The 20,824-nt window shown below is 42.0% G+C and overlaps 1 protein-coding gene across 1 annotated transcript in view; it reads right to left on the bottom strand.

Annotated features, from left to right (window-relative positions):
* PITX3 (paired like homeodomain 3) overlaps positions 1–20,824 on the bottom strand; it is a 77,134-nt gene that overhangs the window by 8,459 nt on the left and 47,851 nt on the right. Inside the window, exon 2 of the mRNA XM_069979158.1 lies at positions 20,625–20,753. Coding sequence (XP_069835259.1) covers positions 20,625–20,733 — 109 coding nt within the window. The 5' untranslated portion in view covers positions 20,734–20,753. The remainder of the gene's footprint in view (positions 1–20,624; positions 20,754–20,824) is intronic.

The following is a 20,824-nucleotide window of genomic DNA, read 5'->3' as shown; positions in this document are numbered from 1 at the left end:
ATCAACCTGCCAATGCTTTCACAGACATACGCTCACACATTAGCCTCTGAATATTTAATGGTGTGTGCTTTAGAGAATTATGTCTGCATCTTCTTCTAACATCATGATATATCAATATCCTGTGTAAAAAAAAATGTCAAGGTGGCAGAAAAGACAGTCTCTGATTGTATTCATAGAGGGAAAGTATAAGAGATGTGTATAATATCCTTGTGGCACAGTTGTGTACAGTATATTATGATACAATATACCTAATAACAATAATTATCAGTAGTAGTAGTAGCACTATTACTTTTTATTGTGTAGGAACATTCTAAAATATAATTTTGTTCATGTTGCGTCATGTTGCCAGTAAGGGGGTATAGAAAATGTTCACGATGCGCGCCTCTCTATACCTGGCAGCCCCCAGTTGCTATCAGTAGCTGGGAGCCATCACTAGTAGCCAGCATGGAGTGGTACTCTGTGCTGACTACTTAACCTTTTAAATATCATTGGTGGTCTGGTAGGGGATTGGCTCCCCGCTGCAAGATCATGCAGAGACTATTTATTATCATTGCAGTCCAAGGCCTCCATAAGGTCTTCGGGGCTGTTTGAGACTGACAATTGATGCAGGCTGCCTTCAGCAGCCTGTAGCAGTCAAGTGCAGATTTTATGGATCAATTCAGTACATATGTACTACATTGACCACTATAAGCAATGATGGTATTGCTCATAGTAGTCCCCTAGGGGGGCTTCAAAAGTGTGTAAAAAATGTTTTAAATATAAATAAATCCATCCTATAATAAAAGTTTAAATCAGCCCCTTTTTCTATTTTCCAAGTTTTCCAAATAAAAAAATGTAAAAAAAAAAACCAAAACCCTAAAAAATAAATTTGCTATTGTCGCATGTGTAATCCCCCGAATTATCTCATTCCTGGTCGGTGTAAGCACAAAAACTCAGTACAAAATTGCAGATTTTTGGTCAAATCACATCCCAGAAAAACCTGAAAAATGTGATCAACACACATTTCATTAAAAAAAAAAAATTCATTTTTTAAAAGTAATAAAATAAAAGTTATATAACTATATGGGATATCGCCGTAATCGTACTGATTTGAGGAATATAGGTAACATGTCAGTCTTACCACATGGTTAACGACATAAATACGAAACCCATCTTAAAAAAAATTGAAAAATTGCTTTTTAAATTAAAAACATTTACCTCCCATTTTTATGCAAAAATGAGAAGTCTTATTACAAGGTACAATTGATGTTGCGAAAAAAAACCAAAACCCTCATGGATCTGTAGGTGATAAAATGATAGCGCTATGACTTTTTAAATACGAGAAGGAAAAAACTAAAGTACAAAAATGAAAATTTGTTTTGACATGAAGGGGTTAACTGTTCAGAGGTGATTTTAGTGCTTTCACTGCTATTATTGAGCCACTTAGGATTCCTCTTCATGTTACAAAGCTATTTCCCATTCTCTTTATTTCTGGGGCTGACTATGAGCTGGGCTGTTTGCCAGTAGTACTCACACAGGTTCTTCCTTTTCATTATTTGTCTTACCAATCACAGTACAGCCAGGGCCGCCAACAGGGCATTACTGGCAGTACAGGTGTATGGGGCCCGGCCTATAGGGGGGCCCGGGTCTCCCACACACTTCACTTTTATGAGAAGCCTGGTATACAGACAGTGCAGGGAGAGGGGAGAGCTCCCACAGATGCAAAGGGCCCCTTCTACTTAACTAAAATCATTAGGCCCTCCTCCCCCCTGCACTGTCTGTGGACCAGGCTGCAGAATCCCCCCCCTCCCTCCACAATGGACCGGCCCCCTCCTCAGCAGCTCCCAGGCTGGTGTGGAGCTGGGGACTTCCGGCCTGTGTGCTCTCCTAGGTGACAGGAAGATGCAGCGGGCCCCCTCTCCTCTCTCCTGCTTCCCCCTCCCTCCCAGCTGTGACGTCTGTTCCCTCCAGTATACAGCTCTGCAGTCGGGGCAAAGGAGGAGGGGCTGCAGGCTGCTGACTGGGAACAGAGACTTCACTCACTGGGGGCCTCAAGGATAAAAAGTGTGTGTGAGAGTGTATGTGTGTGGAATAGAGTGTGTGTTTGTGTGTGTGTGTGTGTGTGTGTGTGTGTGTTTGAGCCTCTGATCATATATCTGTGCAATCTGCATGTGTGTGATGTATATATGCAGGGGCGGTCTTGGCATTTCTGGGGCCCCAAGCGAAGTTATGTCTGGGCCCCCCCCCTCGACATGCCCTCCACAACAATAGAACGCTGTGTGCTGCCCCAGTAGTATATACCCCTTGTGTGCTGCCCCCAATAGTATATAAACCTTGTGTGCTGCCCCCAATAGTTTATACCCCTTGTGTGCTTCCCCCAGTAGTATATAGCCCCCCGTGTGCTCCCCCAATTTATTTAGACCCCCCCCTGTGTGATCCCCCCGTTTATATAAACCCCGCTGTGCGCTTCCCCAGTTAAACAGACCCCTGTGTGCTCCCCCTCCCATATAGTATATAGCACAATAAAACACTCACCTGGGTCCGGGCGTATCCCCTTCTCTTCACTCTTGTGGCCGCAGGAAGGGTTTTCCCTGCAATCACAAGAGGCCGCACTCCCCTTGTCCTGGCGCCGATTCTCCAGTGATGTCAATGGAGCGCCAGCACCACAAGGACAAAGCTGCCACTTGTGACCGCAGGGAAAACACTTTCTGCGTCCACAAGAGTGACTGACAGGAAGGGAGCCAATGGCTCCCACCCTGTCAGTGCTGCTGCTGTATGTAACTATGAGCGCTCATTGCGAGTGCTCATAGTTACATTTCAAATCGCAGCAGCGAGCGGGGCAGCGGTCCTGTCCAGCGGTCTTAAGCACAAGAGCTGGGCGTGGGGGCCCCCCTGGATGTTGGGGGCCCCAAGCGATCGCTTGGGGTGCTTGGTGCCAAAGACCGCCACTGTATATATGTCAATATATATATGGAATCTGCATGTGTGTGTCTGCATCTATGCTATGTGTCTGTGCAGAGGTATATATGGAATCTGCATGTGTGTGTCTGCAGCTATGCTATGTGTCTGTGCAGAGGTATATATGGAATCTGCATGTGTGTGTCTGCATCTATGCTATGTGTCTGTGTAGAGGTATATATGGAATCTGCATGTGTGTGTCTGCATCTATGCTATGTGTTTGTGTAGAGGTATATATATATATGTAATCTGCATGTGTGTATCTGCATCTATGCTATGTGTCTGTGTAGAAGTATATATATATATATATATATATATATATATATATATGGAATCTGCATGTGTGTGTCTGCATCTATGCTATGTGTCTGTGTAGAGGTATATATATATGGAATCTGCATGTGTGTATCTGCATCTATGCTATGTCTCTGTGTAGAGGTATATATATATATATGGAATCTACATGTGTGTGTCTGCATCTATGCTATGTGTCTGTGTAGAGGTATATATGGAATCTGCATGTGTTTGTATCTGTGTAATTTCTCTATGTTGGTATATTTGTGTATCTTGTAATGTGCCTATATGTGTGTATACATGTATTGTGGATCTATATGTATCTGTGTGAGTGTGTGTGCATACATGTGTGTATCTGCCTATTTGTACAGTATGGGTTTGTGCATCTATTGTCTATATATATTAACCCCTTAAGGACAGAGCCTGAAATGGCCTTAATGACAGAGACAAATTTTATGAATATGACCAGTGTCACTTTATTCATTAATAACTTCGGGATGCTTTTACCTATCCGGCTGATTCTGAGATTGTTTTCTCGTGACATATTGTACTTTACATTTCTGGTAAATTGGAGTCGATAATCATAACAAATCTTTATGAAAAAAACCCAAATAATGTGAAAAAATGTGAAAAACTGCATTTTTCCAACTTTGAAACTTTTTTGCGTATACAGAAAGTGGTTATACCACATAAATTATATATTAAATAGCATTAGCAACATGTCTACTTTATGTTGGCGGCATTTATTAAACGATCTTTAATTTTTTTTAGACAATAGGAAGCTTAAAACATTAGCAGCAAATTTCCAAATTTTCAGTAAAATTTCAAAATCAGATATTTTTAGGGACCTGTTCAGGTTCAAAGTGTATTTGAGGGGCCTGTATGTTAGAAAGCCCCACAAAGCACCCCATTTCAGAAACTGCACCCCCCCACACTCTGCAAAAGCATATCCAGAAAGTGTTTTAACCCTTTAGGGGAGTCACAGAAATAAAAGCTAAGTGTGTAAGAAATTTGAAAATTTTAATTTTCTGTGCAGAGATTTTATTGTAATCCAATATTTTTCATAATTATAAACCTATTACCAGAGAAATGCACCCTAATAATTATTGCCCCGTTTCTGCAGTTTACAGAAATACCCCATATGTGGCCCTATTGCGCTATTTGACGCAACCACAAACCTCAGATACAAAGGAGCGCCTAGTGAATTTCAACGCCTCCGTTATATTTGGTCATTTCTGACTGTACCACTTCAGGTTGGCAGAGGCTCTGGGGTGCCAAAACCTAAAAAACACCCCTAAAGGGACACCATTTAGAAAACTAGACCCCTCAAAGAATGTAACAAGGGGTGCGGTGAGCATTTGGACCCCACAGGTGCTTCACAGATTTTCCGAACAATATGGCGTGAAAAAAGAAAAATTTATTTTTTACACTAAACCGTTGTTCTAGCCTTCAATTTTTCATTTTCTTAAAGGGATAAGAGGAAAAAAAAGACACAAAATGTGTAGCGCAGTTTCTCCCGAGTACGGAAATACCCCACATGTGGCGATAAAGTGCCAAGGGGGCGCAGGACGAGCCTCCAAAGGGAAGGAGCACCAATTGGCTTTTGGAAGCTGAATTTCACTGGAAAGGATTTCAAGGGCCATGTCGCATTTACAGAGCCCTCGTGCTGCCAAGACACTGGAAACCCCCCACAAGTGATTCCATTCTGGAAACTACACCCCTCAAGGAATCTAACAAGGGGTTCAGTGAGCATATGGACCCCACTGGTGACGGGCACAAATGTGGAACAATGTGACGTGAAAGGGAAAAATTTCATTTTTTCACTTTCATGGCACAAATGTGCCCGTCATCAAGGGGTTCATATCCTCACTGCACCCCTTGTTAGATTCCCTGAGGGGTGTAGTTTCCAGAATGGGGTCACTTGTGGGGGGTTTCCAGTGTTTTGGCAGCACGAGGGCTCTGTAAATGCGACATGGCGTTCATCATCCATTCTAGCCAAATCCAACCTCCAAAATCCAAATGGCGCTCCTTCCCTTCGGAGGCTTGCCCTGCGCCCACATGGCGCTTTATGTCCACATGTGGGGTATTTACGGACTCGGGGGAAATTGCTCTACACATATTGTGTGTTTTTTTCTCTTTTAACCCCTTGTGAAAATGATAAATTCAAGGCTAAACCAACATTATAGTGTAAAAAATGTAATATTTCATTTTCACGCCACATTGTTCCACATTTGTGTCCGTCACCAGTGGGGTCCATATGCTCACTACACCCCTTGTTACATTCCTTGAGGGGTGCAGTTTCCATAATGGGGTCACTTGTGGGGGGTTTCAACTGTCTTGGCAACACAGAGGCCTTTTGAATGCAACATGGCCCCTCAAAATCCATTCCATCCAAATCCAGCCTTCAAAAACGAAATGGCGCTCCTTCCCTTCGGAGGCTTGCCCTGCGCCCACATGGCGCTTTATGTCCACATGTGGGGTATTTACGGACTCGGGGCAAATTGCTCTACACATATTGTGTGTTTTTTTCTCTTTTAACCCCTTGTGAAAATGATAAATTCAAGGCTAAACCAACATTATAGTGTAAAAAATGTAATATTTCATTTTCACGCCACATTGTTCCACATTTGTGCCCGTCACCAGTGGGGTCCATATGCTCACTACACCCCTTGTTACATTCCTTGAGGGGTGTAGTTTCCATAATGGGGTCACTTGTGGGGGGGTTCAACTGTCTTGGCAACACAGAGGCCTTTTGAATGCAACATGGCCCCTTAAAATCCATTCCATCCAAATCCAGCCTTCAAAAACCAAATGGCGCTCCTTCCCTTCGGAGGCTTACCCTGCGCCCACATGGCGCTTTATGTCCACATGTGGGGTATTTCCGTACTCAGGGGAAATTGCTCTACACATTTAGTGTTTTTTTTTATCTTTTAGCCCCTTGTGAAAATGAAAAAATCATGACAAGATTAATGATTTAGAGTAAAAATTTTACAAAAATTACACTAAATGTTGGTCTAGCCTTGATTTTTTCCATTTCCACAAGGGGTTAAAAAAGAAAATTAACACAAAACGTGTAGGGTAGTTTCCCCTGAGTACGAAAATACCCGACATGTGGGCATAATCTGCCATATGGGCACAGGGCAAGTCACCAAAGGGACAGAGCGCCATTTAGAGGCTGGAATGGAGGATGGAGGCCATGTCGCAATTACAAAGCTCCTGTGCTGCCAGGTCAGTAGAAACCCCCGACAAGTGACCCCATTCTGGAAACTACACCCCATAAGGAATCTAACAAGGGGTGCAGTGAGCATATGGACCCCACTGGTGACAGGCACTTACGTAAAACATGTGCCGAGAAAATAAAAAATACCATTTTTTTCATTTTCACGTCCCAAATGTGGCCGTCACCAGGGGGCCATATCCCCGCTGCCCCCCTTGTTAGATTCCTTATGGGGTGTAGTTTCCAGAATGGGGTCACTTGTGGGGGGTTTCTACTGTCCTGGCCGCACAGAGGCTTTGTAATTGCATCATGGCATCCTCTAATGGGAATGGCGGCCATACCTACTTAGCTGGGGAAAAGGGACAATTCTAATTTATTTGGGGGTATTAGGCCAATTATTAGTTTATAAGGTTGGAAATGACAGGTGTCCATCAAATTCAACCTGTGTTGATCCAGAGGAAGGCAAAAACCCTCGTAAGGCAGACGACAGTAGCCTCATCACAGGGGAAAAATTCCTCCCCGACTCCATAATGGCGATCAGAATAATCCCTGGACCAACGTGACCCCTGAAATAGGAATAAGGGACAGAATTTAGATAATGTAGAACTCCAGTGACGTGTGGTGCGCCTTGGAGCGATCCGGTATGCAGAGGCCGGGGGATCAGGACAGGTGTCACACTGGTAAATGTTGTCCTTCCTGATCCCCCTGTTACCCCACACTCTGCACTTCTTCTGGGGTCTCCCTTTCTCCAGTGTGGGGGACGTCACCTGGAAAATGTTGTCCTGGTGCGATACGGGGTCCCACATATCCAGAAGCGCTGGGTCCGCTCCATGGCTGCTAAATATTAGGGCGCTATTACTACTTCTGATATGTTCGGATCGTGCCGCAAGCTACAGGGCAGCGAGGGACCGGAAGAGGGGGCGCTGGTATAAAAGTTATCCCCGTACAGGTGGTGACCTTTATCCAGCAGTGGGAAGATCAGTTCCCGGACGATCTTTCCACTTGTTCCGAGGATGGGGGGGGGGGGGGGGGAAGGGGGGCATCTGGGGGCATCTGGGGCTGGATTCGGGTGTTCCTTCATACACTCTAAGGGTATGTGCACACTGCGGAATCGCGACAGATAACCCTTCGTGCATTCCACAGTTGGCACCTGCCGGCGGAGTGATGCAGGCGCGCGTCTCCGTCCGTGTCATAGACTCCATTCTATGCACGGGCGGATTCCGCTCTCCGTCCAACGTGTTCATTCTTTGGACGGACGACGGAATCCGCCCATGCATAACATGGAGTCTTTGACACGGGTGGAGACGCGCGCCCGCATCAGTCCGCCGGCGGGTGCCAGCTGCGGAATGCACAAAGGGTTATCCTTCGCCATTCCGCAGTGTGCACGTACCCCAAATCTGTAAGTGTACCCTGAGGTACTCTCACAGAGTTAGTAGAATTTCACTCCATACCGCCATCTCTTATTGGGACGGTACTGGCGGAAAAGACGTGTCTGGGGGGCAGCGTACGCTACGCTACCCCCAGACACGTCACTGGATGATGAGGATGAATGGAGGAAAGAAGGATCCCCCCATTCATCCTCACTGGCTGTTTCGGTGTCGGAGGCAACAATAGCGTATGCGTCCGATACCGAAAACACCCTGGGGGCCATCTTTATATGGGGACTAGTATATGGGGTATGTAGTGGTGTAGTGTCAAACTTTATTCAATGTAATGTAGTGTTTTTTACGTGTTTTTTTTACAGTAAGTATAAAAAAAAACCTACGCCAACAAAGGCGTTGCTGATAAATGCCGCACTTATGCGCGACACTTATAAGCAGACCGTGGCAGTAGAATACAGAAAAAAAACACCCTACGCCAAAAAGGAGGAGTTGCTGATTAGCAGCGCACTTTCGTGCGATGCTGATCAACACTCAGCGGCGATAGGGTGCGGAAAATAGAAAAAAAATAATTTGGAAAAAAAAAAAAAAACTTTTTCTATATTCTGAATATCCCTGTAGCTGCTGATAAGTGTATTACACATATCAGCCGCTAGGGGGCAGCAGAGCGCAAAATCCAGAAATTGACGAGGCTGGAGCCGAAAATAGCCGAGAGAAGACGACGGGGACCGCCGGAAAGACCCGAAGACCGAACGTAATGACGGAGGACGCCGCGAACCCGGAAGACGCCGATCAGGAGCCCGGGACAGGTGAGTAATGTACAAATACCTGCTCAGGACCCCTCCGCTACCTAGCTGAGGGGTCCAGGGCAGGTATTTATTATTTTGTGGGACTCTGATCGCCGTGCCACCGGCCCGATCGCCGTGAACGGCCGGCCGGCCGTTCACGGCGATCGGGCCGGTGGCACGGCGATCAACATTACTTTTTACAGTAATGGCGGTCGGCGCCGTCCTCGGACAGCACCGACCGCCATTTTTTTCCGGGTCATCGGGTCACCGATGACCCGGAAAGGTTCCGATCGCCACTATTGGCTGATCTGAATTGATTAGCCAATAGCGGCGATCGTAAGCACGGGGGGTGTTAACCACCCCCCGTGCCGTGAAGCTATGATGGCCTGCTATGATTTATAGCAGGCCATCTTCCCCGACCGCTGTGTGTGAACACGCAGCGATCGGGGAAACATCGGGCGTAAATTTACGCCCTGATGCGCTAAGTACCAGGGCGCGAGGGCGTAAGTTTACGCCCGATGTCGTTAAGGGGTTAAAGGAGAAGTCAGGCAAAACATTATTGTGATTATGATGTGTCAGTATTATTTGTGGAAAAAAACATGACATTTTTCAGCCATTCTTTTATAAAACAATAGTTATTTTTAAGGCTGAAAACATGACTTAAATGTTTCGTAATTTAACACATATTATGGGCTTTAAATAGCCAAACGTATGTCCTGATTTTTTGGATTAATGTCTTTGGTAAGGTGGGGGCCCAGACAAGTTGGCAGTATGGGGCCCTGGAATTCCTGATGGCGGCCCTGAGTACAGCATAGCACCTATTCATTACTACTATGTCATGACACAGTGCTGGTATAAGTGCACTGGACTGAACAGACTGGAACTGTGCTGGGGATGTTTTACAGTAAATGACTATAGATGGTATGTTGGGTGAGAAGGCATCCTGATGCACTGGGTTTGCAAGGTGTTCTGTGATCAGAAATAAAAGGAACAAAAGCAGCACAGCAAGCACTGAGCTGTCCCTGCTGAAATGAAAAGGAAGCCTTCAATTAGCCTTTAGGGAAGTATGGATACTTGGGAGACAGATTATATATAGGTAGGCAGCTCAGGCTATGCTACTTCTCCTGAACATAGCACTTTCTAAGCCCTGCCCCCACTTTCTGTTATTTGCCCTGATCGGTTTGTTACTAAGACTGACTTAGTCTAACAACAGGTAATAACCAGAGATTGCAGAGAAGTGAGACACCCAGCAGCCAAGATACTGAATGGACCCCATGTTAGTGAATTTCCTGTACAGTCTGTAAAATACATTGGTGCTATAATAATAACAACAATTAATTTTATAATCTTTTAAGTTATTTTTATCTGTTTGTTATTGTAAATATTTAGGCTATGTTCACACTTCGTAAAATAACGGCCGTTGTTTTCACCGGCCGGAATTTTGTTACCAGATTTTGATTCCTAGCATGTTTATAAACGGGATGAAACAGGTCATTTACTTTAAATACTGTGCCTAGCCCGAGAAACCACCAATTTTTTACATCAAAATCAAGTTTAATTCGGCCGGTTTTAAGTTTTAGGTTCGCGGCCGCATTGAAATCCATGGCCGTTGTTGCAGTATTACCGGCCGGAAATAATTGACATGTTCATTTTTCACGGGGCCATATAAACAACGGCTGTTATCTGATACGTAGTGTGAATTCAACGGCCGTAATTACATTGCATCGCAGTCATTATAGGGAACCTCACAACGGTCTTTATTTTAAGTAGTGTGAACATAGCCTTAATCAATGTATCACATGGCAACTCGTGTGCAAAAAAAGTATACGTACATAATCTCCTTAAATACATCCTCCAATCCTGTGTTGGCTCTACATGCATATTTTAGCTTCTGAAAGTAACCAAGCTAGACAGTGTTATACATTGTTCCATAAAGATGACCTTGCTGTTTTGTAAGGCATATAGAGAGCTACTTTTGGTAACATGGATACTGCAATGGGTCTTCTGCTAGAAAAGGTAGAACATCCAATAGTGGGAAATACTTCTTTGTATTACTAATGATTCATTGGATGATGCTTGACAAAACGCTATGGAAATTATTTGGGTAAAATATCCTATTTAAGTACTAGGGATAAAATAAAAATACTTGGCTAGTGCATCTGGCTCTGTCATATAGTCATTGAGTTGTTATTAGCATTTGGCTTCTTTTAAAGAAGAAGACTCATGTAGAAATAAAAGTTATTTTTATCTTATGGGAGATTACAAACTAACACAATTAAGCTGCTTGGAAAAGAAAACAGTAGAGAATAAGCTGGTGCTGAAGGGCAGTAATCAAGTTTCACATAATTGTCAAGTAATGATACAGGACATGGGCTAGCATCTGGTCTGAAGTTCTAGACCTCTATTGTGTATCTGATTCTCCAGCATGGGAGGCAATAACAAAGTTTTATCACATTTATGCTACTTTGCCACTAGGGCAACTGATTAAAAATAATCTGACTTCTACAAAACCCATTTGCGGCCAAGAATTCCTTCATATAGCTTAGGGTGCATACAATGCAACAGTACCTTAGTAAGCTTTGCTAGATAAGTGGTCCAAACAATAGAAGTTGAAGTTCAATGTTTCCAAATGTAAAATAATGCACTTGTGGAGGAGGAATCCTCTATCTGAGTATCATATCTGCAGTTTTGTGCTGGCAGAGACTTCAGATAAGAAGAATTTAGGGGTAGTGATTTTTGACAGCCTTAAAATGAGTCACCAGTGCAAGCAGGCAGTGGGGAAAGCAAATCGCATGCTGGGGTGTATAGCTAGAGGTATAACCAGGAGGAAGAGGAAGATTGGGATCCCGCTGTATAGAGCTCTGGTGAGACCACATCTTGAATACTGTGTCCAGTTCTGGCGACCTCATCTAAAAAAGGACATTGATAAAATAGAACATGTCCAAAGACGGGCTACAAAAATGGTGGAGGGTGTGAGGCATAAACCATATCAGGAAAGACTAAAGGATTTGAATCTGTATAGTCTGGAGGAAAGAATGGAAAGGGGGGGGGGGACATGATCAAAACCTTTAAATATATTAAAGGACTAAATAAGTAATTAAAAAAAAATGAACTCAAGAACAAGAGGACACATTGAGAGGTTAGTTGGGGGAAAGGTCAGAAGCAACGTGAGAAATATTACTTTACTGAAAGAGTATTAGATGCTTGGAACAAACTTCCAGCAGATGTGGTTGGTAAATCTACAATAACTGAATGCAAAGCTGCCTGGGATAGACCTATATCTATCCTAATATAAGAGGAATGGAAATACTAAAAGAAAGACTAGACTAGATGGACCTAGTGGTCTTTTTCTGCCGACAATCTTCTATGTCTATGGTCTAGACTGCCACTCCAAACCCAAAAAAGTACATTTTATGACTGTATCAAAATGCCAAAGAGGTATATAAGTGTCACTGCAGTGCTTTGCTATGTAATGCATCTGCATCAGGTTTGGATTAGGTATACTAATATACTGGTGCAATATATGCACCTTAAGGCTGGGTTCACACTACGTATATTTCAGTCAGTATTGTGGTCCTCATATTGCAACCAAAACCCGGAGTGGATTAAAAACACAGAAAGGCTCTGTTCACACAATGTTGAAATTGAGTGGATGGCCGCCATTTAATGGCAAATATTTGCTGTTATTTTAAAACAACAGCTGTTATATTGAAATAATGGCTGTTATTTACTGTTATATGGCGGCCATCCACTCAATTTCAACATTGTGTGGACAGAGCTTTTCTGTGTTTTTAATCCACTCCTGGTTTGGGTTGCAATATGAGGACCACAATACTGACTGAAATATACGTAGTGTGAACCCAGCTAAGGGTGCGTTCACACCTACAGGATCTGCAGCAGATCTCCAGCAGATTTGATGCTGTGTTCAGTTATTTAAATTAAATCTGCTGCAGAAAATCAGCTGCAGATCCTGTAGGTGTGAACGCACCATAAAGGGGTTATCCAGAGAGCAGAAAAAGTCCTACCTGTTCTGCTCACCGGCTCTGCACTTCCTCCCCTTGGCCATCTTGGATGCTAACTTTGGACATGAGAGGGGGGTGGGAGCATGTTCTGGGCAATGTTCAATACTGCCTGATATTATTGATGTTGGGGAGACCTTGAGCAGCTATTGGACATTGGTCAACATGCCAGAGGGAGGTAGTACAGCACAGGAGAGCAGAAATGTATCAGTTTTTCCCCCATTTTCCCCCATTAAACGGACAGCAAAAACAAAGTGTAAAACCAGTCTAATCACATTTTTCTGAACCAAATATCAGCTCAGCACTGTTGTCATTTCCCGTCCTGTACGTTACGCACACAAAAAAATAACAGCATAAAAAGGAGAAAAATTGGAATAAAAGAAAATATAGAGTTTGCTGCACCCGTGATAGATATTAATATAAGCTGTGAATGGAATCGCTCTGTAAAGATCAAACATCTAGAAATACGTCTCCATTATGTTCTGTGCGTTAAAACTGTGAGTATATTTCGCTTAATGAACATTCATATTAAGCCTAAAGGCGTCTGTCTATGAGACACAACCATCACTCCTGATGCTCATAAAACCACAAACTCAAAATGAAATTGCAGATTTATTGGCATCGGTAGCAATTACTATTCTTTAAAACAAGTTTTAGTCTTCTGCAGTAGTCTTTTGGTTCGTTTTAGTGGCTTTTGAAAATGTAATATTACTTAGTATTACTGAAACCTATTTATAATTAGCTAATTACCAACCCTATATCTAACACATGGGGACAATGTCAGCCCGGCTTTAATAAGATTGTGTATAAGATATGATTACAATTACAAGCTGTATAATACTGCATAAACCAGCTATCATCCTGAGTTATGCAGTTCCCATGTTATACCATAATATGTTATTTATATTATTTTTATTAATAAACGTGGGATTGGTAAAAAATACATTTTGCAAGGGTGCAATAAAACATACGCCCGCCATAAAACAGATCCTAGTTCCATTCCATCAAGTTACTGGCTTTATAGGTAGTTTATCAGTTGTTTGAATCCCTACATATATAACTATGTACAGCAAATTCTTACTGATAGATCAATGAATATCCTATGAAATCAGGCAATGGGCTGTGGGCAACACTACGGACGTAGGACCATGGATGGTCCCTTTGTGACCGCACAGATTGCAAGCTCCTAAGGCCAACTCTGTTTAGGGTTATTTTACATTATTTTATGGATAAGTTGGTATTATACAAATCATGACATTTATGTAAAGTAAATATATATATCTCCTTAATTTTATTACACTGATATTACTAAGCTTATATGGGGAGATATCTAACATGGTATAAAGTGAAACTGACTCAGTTGTCCCTAGCAACCAATCAGATTCCACCTCTCATTCCTCACAGACGCTTTGGAAAATGAAAGGAGGAATCTGATTGGTTGCTAGGGGCAACTTAGCCAGTTTCACTTTACACCATGTTTGATAAATCTCCCCCATATTCTCTAAAAAAATAATAATAATTAAAAAGAAGTACCTCATTAATGAAGATCTGAACTACAGGTTATATAACTGATTCAAACGCGTAGTTAAAGTCTTATCCGGAGATAATTTGCAATGCTAAATATAAAAGTGTAATATCAGAGGATTAGAGCACAGGGTGGGCATGAAAGAGGAAGTGGAGGCTAATGTCTCTAGGAGCGGTATAGTAGGCTCCCCCACAGACGGATGTCTCAGCAGCAAAACACCCTGTCATCATCATAGTGTCAAGAGAAACCTTGTAAGTTTCCAAACCTTTCAAAAAAAATAAATAAATTAATACAAACCATTAATATGTACTGCTCAAAAGTTTTAGATTTTTTTTTTTCGTTTCTCTAATTTTTAAACAGAGAATTTTATTTTGTCACACAATTCATCAATACCTCTTGGAACTGCTACCTTAGGGTGGATTCACACTGAGGAATTCTCGAGGAATTGAAGCAGAAAGTTCTTTGCTTGAATATTCAGCTTTTGCAGAATAGGATTAGAATTTGAGCGGAATGTGAGCGGAATTCAAGCAGAATTTCAAGCAGAATTAAAGCCCCATTGACTTCTATAGGATTCCTCTAGCGGAATCCGCCCAAAGAATTGACAGATCCGGATCCGCAGCGGAATTTTCAGCGCGGAAATTCCGCAGTGAGAGCAAGTAAGCGGAAAGCCCATTAAAGCCAATGTACATTCAAAATCTTCATTCTTTACGGGCAGATTCCTCCCACATTTTGCCGCTGAATCCGCCTGAAAATCCTTAGGGTGGGTTACCACTACAGAATTCTCGCGGATAAACTCTGCAGAATTCGGTTGGCTGTCCACGCGCACAGCCGCTCCTTTCCGCCGGCTCCATAGATACCCTTCTATGGGCTGGCTGATTCTGCATTCCGCCGAAAGAAGGTGGACATTCCGGTGAGTTTATCCGCAAGAATTCCGTAGTGTGAACCCACCCTTAGTGTCTGCAGTGCTATGCTAGTAACCGGTGAGTATTGCTAGCTAAAAGGAAAAAAATTTCCGGGAGACAACCTGAAAAGAAAGGATATGCAAAATAGCTCTCACACCTCTTGAGCAAAGAGATGTCGGGAGACAGCCTGAGAGACAGCACCAAGGGAGACTGCAGACAGCTCTGGGAAGCCAGAGAAGACTGAGCCCAAGAAGAGACCCCCTCAGCAGATGCTAGAGCTCCTCCAATAGTCTGATGCAAAAGAAGCCCAATTACAAGAAGCAAGAACAACTGTTATAGAGACAGGATTCCTCTCCCTGTAAGCACTGGGTGTATATAGACTGCTGTGGACCAAACCACTCGTGCCGTATCGACATGTTATGCTTATAAAATGCTCGATTATGAACTGTGCAAAAGGAAGTTTTCAGAAAGAAAAAAAAACAACATTATAGACTGAAAACTGAATGGAAGTAAGAGTGTCCTGGAGCTCATTGTCTAAACCTACTTGGCCCTGGACACAAGCAGGGCCGTATTTACCACTAGGCACCCGTGGTCCGGTGCCTAGGGCAGCACCTTGCAGGGGGGCAGCACCAGGGAGCAGGGGGACAGAAAAAACTAATTTTTTTGTTTTTATTTTTTTAGTTTTCCTCCTCCCATTCAGACTTGCCAGTAAATCTGGTGTCTTTTCCAGGGGGGTGGGGGGTATGGTGGTATTGGTCAGGTCTGGTATCGCCAATAGGTGCGTATAAATGGGGAGTCTTCAGGTTTAGTGCCTAGGGCAGCAGCAGCTGTTAATACAGCCCTGGACACAGGCAGTTTCCCTGAGGGGTGTGAGCAGCAAGGGCAGTCCAGAAATAGTTTGGATTGATGCTGCTGTATACCTGTCATTAGGGAGATTCTGATGGAGAGAGGTGTATAAAGCAGTGCACTTTATGCTCAGACCCACTGAATATATACACAGATCAGTGTAGACTTCCCTAAACAATCTCAGGAGGCCATATGGATAGCCAGACCCGCTTCTATTATCTGTGTGATGTTTGGGAGAGAAGAGGACTGCATGAACTGGGAGAACAACTCAGGACATGTTGGCTGAAGGTTCAGCTGTTTTTCATGGAGACGTCTCCTTTTTCCCAGACATCTCTCAAACATTGCAAATGATTAGGTAATTATTGTGTTTATAAATATATCTATATGAACTGTGAGTGATATTCATTAATATATACCGCATACACACTGGACACACAAAACACATAAAGTATTATGTTATTCATGCCTGCCTCTGTCTGTTTATCTAATTCGTATATATGGTACTGTATCTTTCCATCTTCATTTTTTAAGTAACTGAGAAAACCACTAGATGGCACTGTAACAATATCACTACATTTCAGATCTGATAATAGATTCTATGGAAAATATTAAACGCTAAAGAACAGATGTACTGATCTTTTCCAATTTACATAAGGCAAATATTTAAGAAATGCAGCCCAGACTATGTTATGAGTGCATGTAAGTGTAATAGGAATGTTATTGAACACTGAACATTTAGTAGCTATTGTGCTGAACGCTATAGCCACTTTCACACTGCAGTATTTCAGTCACTATTTTCTATCTATATTTGTAATCCAAAACCAGGAGACTAACAAACACAGGGAAAGGCTATAATGGAAGAATTCATAGCTCTTTCCTGTTTTGGACCTAAAAAGGACTAAAAAGAATTAACTTAGCTTTAGGCCACTTTCATATAGCAGTATTTAAAGGGGTTGTCCAGCAAAAAAAAAAAAAAAAAAAACCCTTCCAAATCAATTGGTATCACAAAATTATATAGATTTAGAATTTACTTTATAAAAAAATCTCCAGTCTCTGCTGCCACCTCTGTCTGTGTCAGGAACTGTCTAGAGCAGTAGCAAATCCCCATTGAAAACCTCTCCTGCTCTGTACATTTCCCGACACGGACAGAGCAGCAGCAGAGAGCACTGTGTCAGACTGCAAAGAATACACCACTTCTCGTAGGACATACAGCAGCTGATAGGTACTAGAAGAAAAAATTACAGATCTGTATAACTTTCTGGCAGTAGTTGATTTGAAAGAAAGAAGTTTTCACCAGAGCGCAAATTGCAAATAAAAACCTGAAAGTGTGACCATATTATTACATTATAATTCTCATTTAAAAATGTACTAAATTAGCACTAAATGCTATAAATTAGCAATATTTTTCAGCTATGTTCACATATAGTATTTCCGTCAGTCTTTTGGTCAGTCTTTTTTTTTTTTTAACCAAAACCAGGAGTGGAAGAATTTGCACAGTTTCTGTGTTTTTAAACCCACTGCTGGTTTTGGTTGAAAAAAGACTGATGGAAATACTATGTGTGAACAGAGCCTTCAATCCCCTCCAAAAACAGGTAAACTGTGCAGCAGGCTAGAGTCCATCTTTACCAGCCTTGCCATGTGCTGCAGCTATTTGTCAAATGTCTTACAATCCATAGTATGCCAATTTCTGAGCTTTCTACAGCAAATTTCAATGTAGACCTTCAGTGTAGAAAGGGAGAAAACTGCAGTGACCCCATATTAAAATCATTATGTTACACTATGGATTTGCTTGTCGGACTTTTTTTCCGACATTTCTTTGACTGTTTCACTGATATAAATGGGGCTTGCAGAAAACATGCACATGTAGAAGGAAAAAAAAAACTCCAATTGTATTAAATGGATTTTTTTTTTTAAAGCAAAAGTTAAAAATGTACAGCTTCTAATATCAGCTGTAAAGCGACTCAGACACAATTCCAAATGCCACAGATATAGTAAGGCTTGTTCACACACAATAAAATAAAAACAAAATAAAGCCATAATTTTAACCCCTTCAAGACCAAGCCCATTGATGCACGGATGTCCGGGTCAAATTAATGCAATGCTCCTCCCCGCCTTCTAAGAGCCATAGCCCTTTTCAAACTACAGGGCTGGTTGTGGTGTCATTTTTTGCGCCATGATCTCTAGTTTTTATTAATATCAGATTGGTCTAAAAGAAAAGTTTTGATCGCTTTTTATAAAATTTTTCTGACATAATTTTAAAAAAATCGGCAATCCTGGTGTTTTTTTTATTTACGCCATTCACCGTGCGGGAACAATAATGTTATATTTTAATAGATTGGACAATTCTGCACGCTACGATATATAACATGTTTATTTATTTATTTTTAATATTTTTTTTTTTTTTTTTTTTTTTTTACAATGGGCAAGGAGGTATATTAACCCCTTAACGTTTTTGCTCTTTTGCTCTTTTACACTTTGGGGGAGATTTATCAAAGGGTGTAAAATTTAGACTGGTGCAAACTGCCCACAGAAATCAATAACAGCTCAGCTTTCCTTTCAGCACTGCCTAAAGCTGAGCTGTGATTGGTTGCTGTGGGCAGTTTGCACCAGTCTAAATTTTACACCCTTTGATAAATCTCCCCCTTTATGTTTAAAAGGCCATAGCATTTGCGCTGTCAAAAAAAAAGGAATTTGCTTTCATTTGAGGAAGTTTCATATCTATGTTCTTCACATCAGCACAATTACAATGACACACAACTTGTATAACTTGTATAAAATGTATAACTTTTATTTTATTTGTCGGCTTTTTAAAAATGAAAACCTTTTTAAAAATCTAAAAAGTGTTTAAAATTGCTCTGTTCCCATCCTTAACCCTTGGGTGACCCTGGACGTAGCCGTACGCCCCGGGCCGCCTCCATGTGTTCAGAGCAGGGCCCCGCGGCGTCCGCGCTCTGAACCGCTGCGATCCCGGGTGTCGGGTAAGAAGTCAGTTTGACCCCACTTTCACCACACTTTAAATTTTTTTCAGATTTCGCTGTATACTTTATGAAAAAATTCAGCCTGTCATTGCAAAGTACAATTAATGGCGCAAAAAATAAGGGCTCATGTGGGTTTCTAGGAGAAAAAATGCAAGTGCTATGGCCTTAAAAGCCCTTAAAAGCCCAAGGAGGAAAAAACGAAAACGCAAAAATTGAAATTGACCCGGTCCCCTAAGGGTTAAAGCGCTTTTATTTATTGGTCTATGGGGCTCTGTAAGATGTAATTTTTTACGCCATGATCTGTACTTTCTATTGGTACCTTGTTTGCGAATATGGGGAGTATATTATTAAACTTTTTTTACACTTATTTTACAGTATAACGCAAAGCATAGCATAGCATAGATCAGTGTTTTCAGTGATCTATTCATAGAGCCTGCCTGAGAGCAGACACTATGCATAGATTGTCCATCTGACAGGAGAGAGGTAAGTGGATTGCCCCCGCCCGTCGGTACAAGCAATCGGGACCCGATCACTCATTGACAGGAGCTTGTCCTGTCACTGAGTACCTTAAACGCCGCGATCGCTATAGATTGCATCATTTATGGGGTTAATGAGAGGCAGTTGCGGGATCCCTCACACTCAGGAGCGTATAAATACATTCCTAGTGCATGGGGTATGTGCAGTAGGAACGTATATATACAGATTGCTGACGTGAAGATGTTAAATGAAAGATATGGTCTATTTTCAAAGTAATAATGTGCACTATTAAAGTTTATGGGAAATTGATCATCAGTGCCCATACAGTAGAGAAAAATGGTCTTAATAGAGTACGGGCGTGAAAAAAATTTTAGGCAAAAACAAATGAAAAAAATGGATTGCAAAAACGTAGTGTAAACCCAGCCTTAGTCCCTATAGTGCACAATTTTGCAGGTAAATGGCTTGCAAAACTCAGCAGCTATTAGAAATGTACCTCAACCACACCAAACAGCATGGCCATGTGGGGAACAAATACAGCTCAGCTGCATCTCAACCACATGGTTTCTACTATGTGGCACCCTACCAGTTAATATATAGATCATATATATACTTATGTTCTCACCATCGACTTTTTATTGGTGCAAAACAAACCATTATTAAAATGGTTTAACTAATAAATATGTTTTGTTTTTTTTCTTCTAGATTTGCCTTTTGATACCCACATCAATGATGTGAATAAATTTAGAACTTTTATAGAAGTGATCACATTCAGTCCCCTAGACACTAATCATACACACTGGGAATTCCTCATTTCAAAGATTATGATAAAGAGGTTGATCTGACAAACTTCACAATCTAAGCCAAAAGTAAATTTGTGGTTTCTTAGTGATTCCAGATCCCTACTACCAGACTCTACTACACAGTGCACAATACTGACCCACATGATAATGACTCTCGGAATGAAATGTCCAATATGGATGCCAAAAAGGGAATGCTATGATAACAGTCCATACTTAATGTCACAGTGCTTACATTAATATTGGTAACATGAAATAACAGTGTCGGACTGGGGTATCTGGGGCCCACCAGAGGAAATGATCCTAGGGGCCCACCAATGAAGAACGAGTAAGAAATTACATGTCAGTCAATGTTAATGCAGGTTATAAAGCTGGGGGCCCACTGGAAGATCCTCTGGTCCTCTGGTAGGCAAGTCCGACACTGTGAAATAATATATAGCACACATGTCCCCAAGCCATACTTACCACTGTGCTCTTGCCCCTTGCAGCTGTGATCATGTTGAGGTGTTCCAGAATCAGACAGAGAAAGGGCAGGACTCCGAGCCTCCGAGTCAGTCAGAAGGTTAAAATCCATGAGGCAGTACAAAGTGACAACTGAAAGGAAACAGAGCATCATTGCAGCAAGTGGATATATAATGGAGTCAGACTAGTAACACCAAACAAAT

The sequence above is a fragment of the Dendropsophus ebraccatus genome, chromosome 8 (assembly GCF_027789765.1).
Source record: "Dendropsophus ebraccatus isolate aDenEbr1 chromosome 8, aDenEbr1.pat, whole genome shotgun sequence".
Lineage (NCBI taxonomy): Eukaryota > Metazoa > Chordata > Amphibia > Anura > Hylidae > Dendropsophus > Dendropsophus ebraccatus.
The sequence above is the reverse complement of the archived record's forward strand: the minus strand, read 5'-3'. Positions and strand labels throughout refer to the sequence as shown.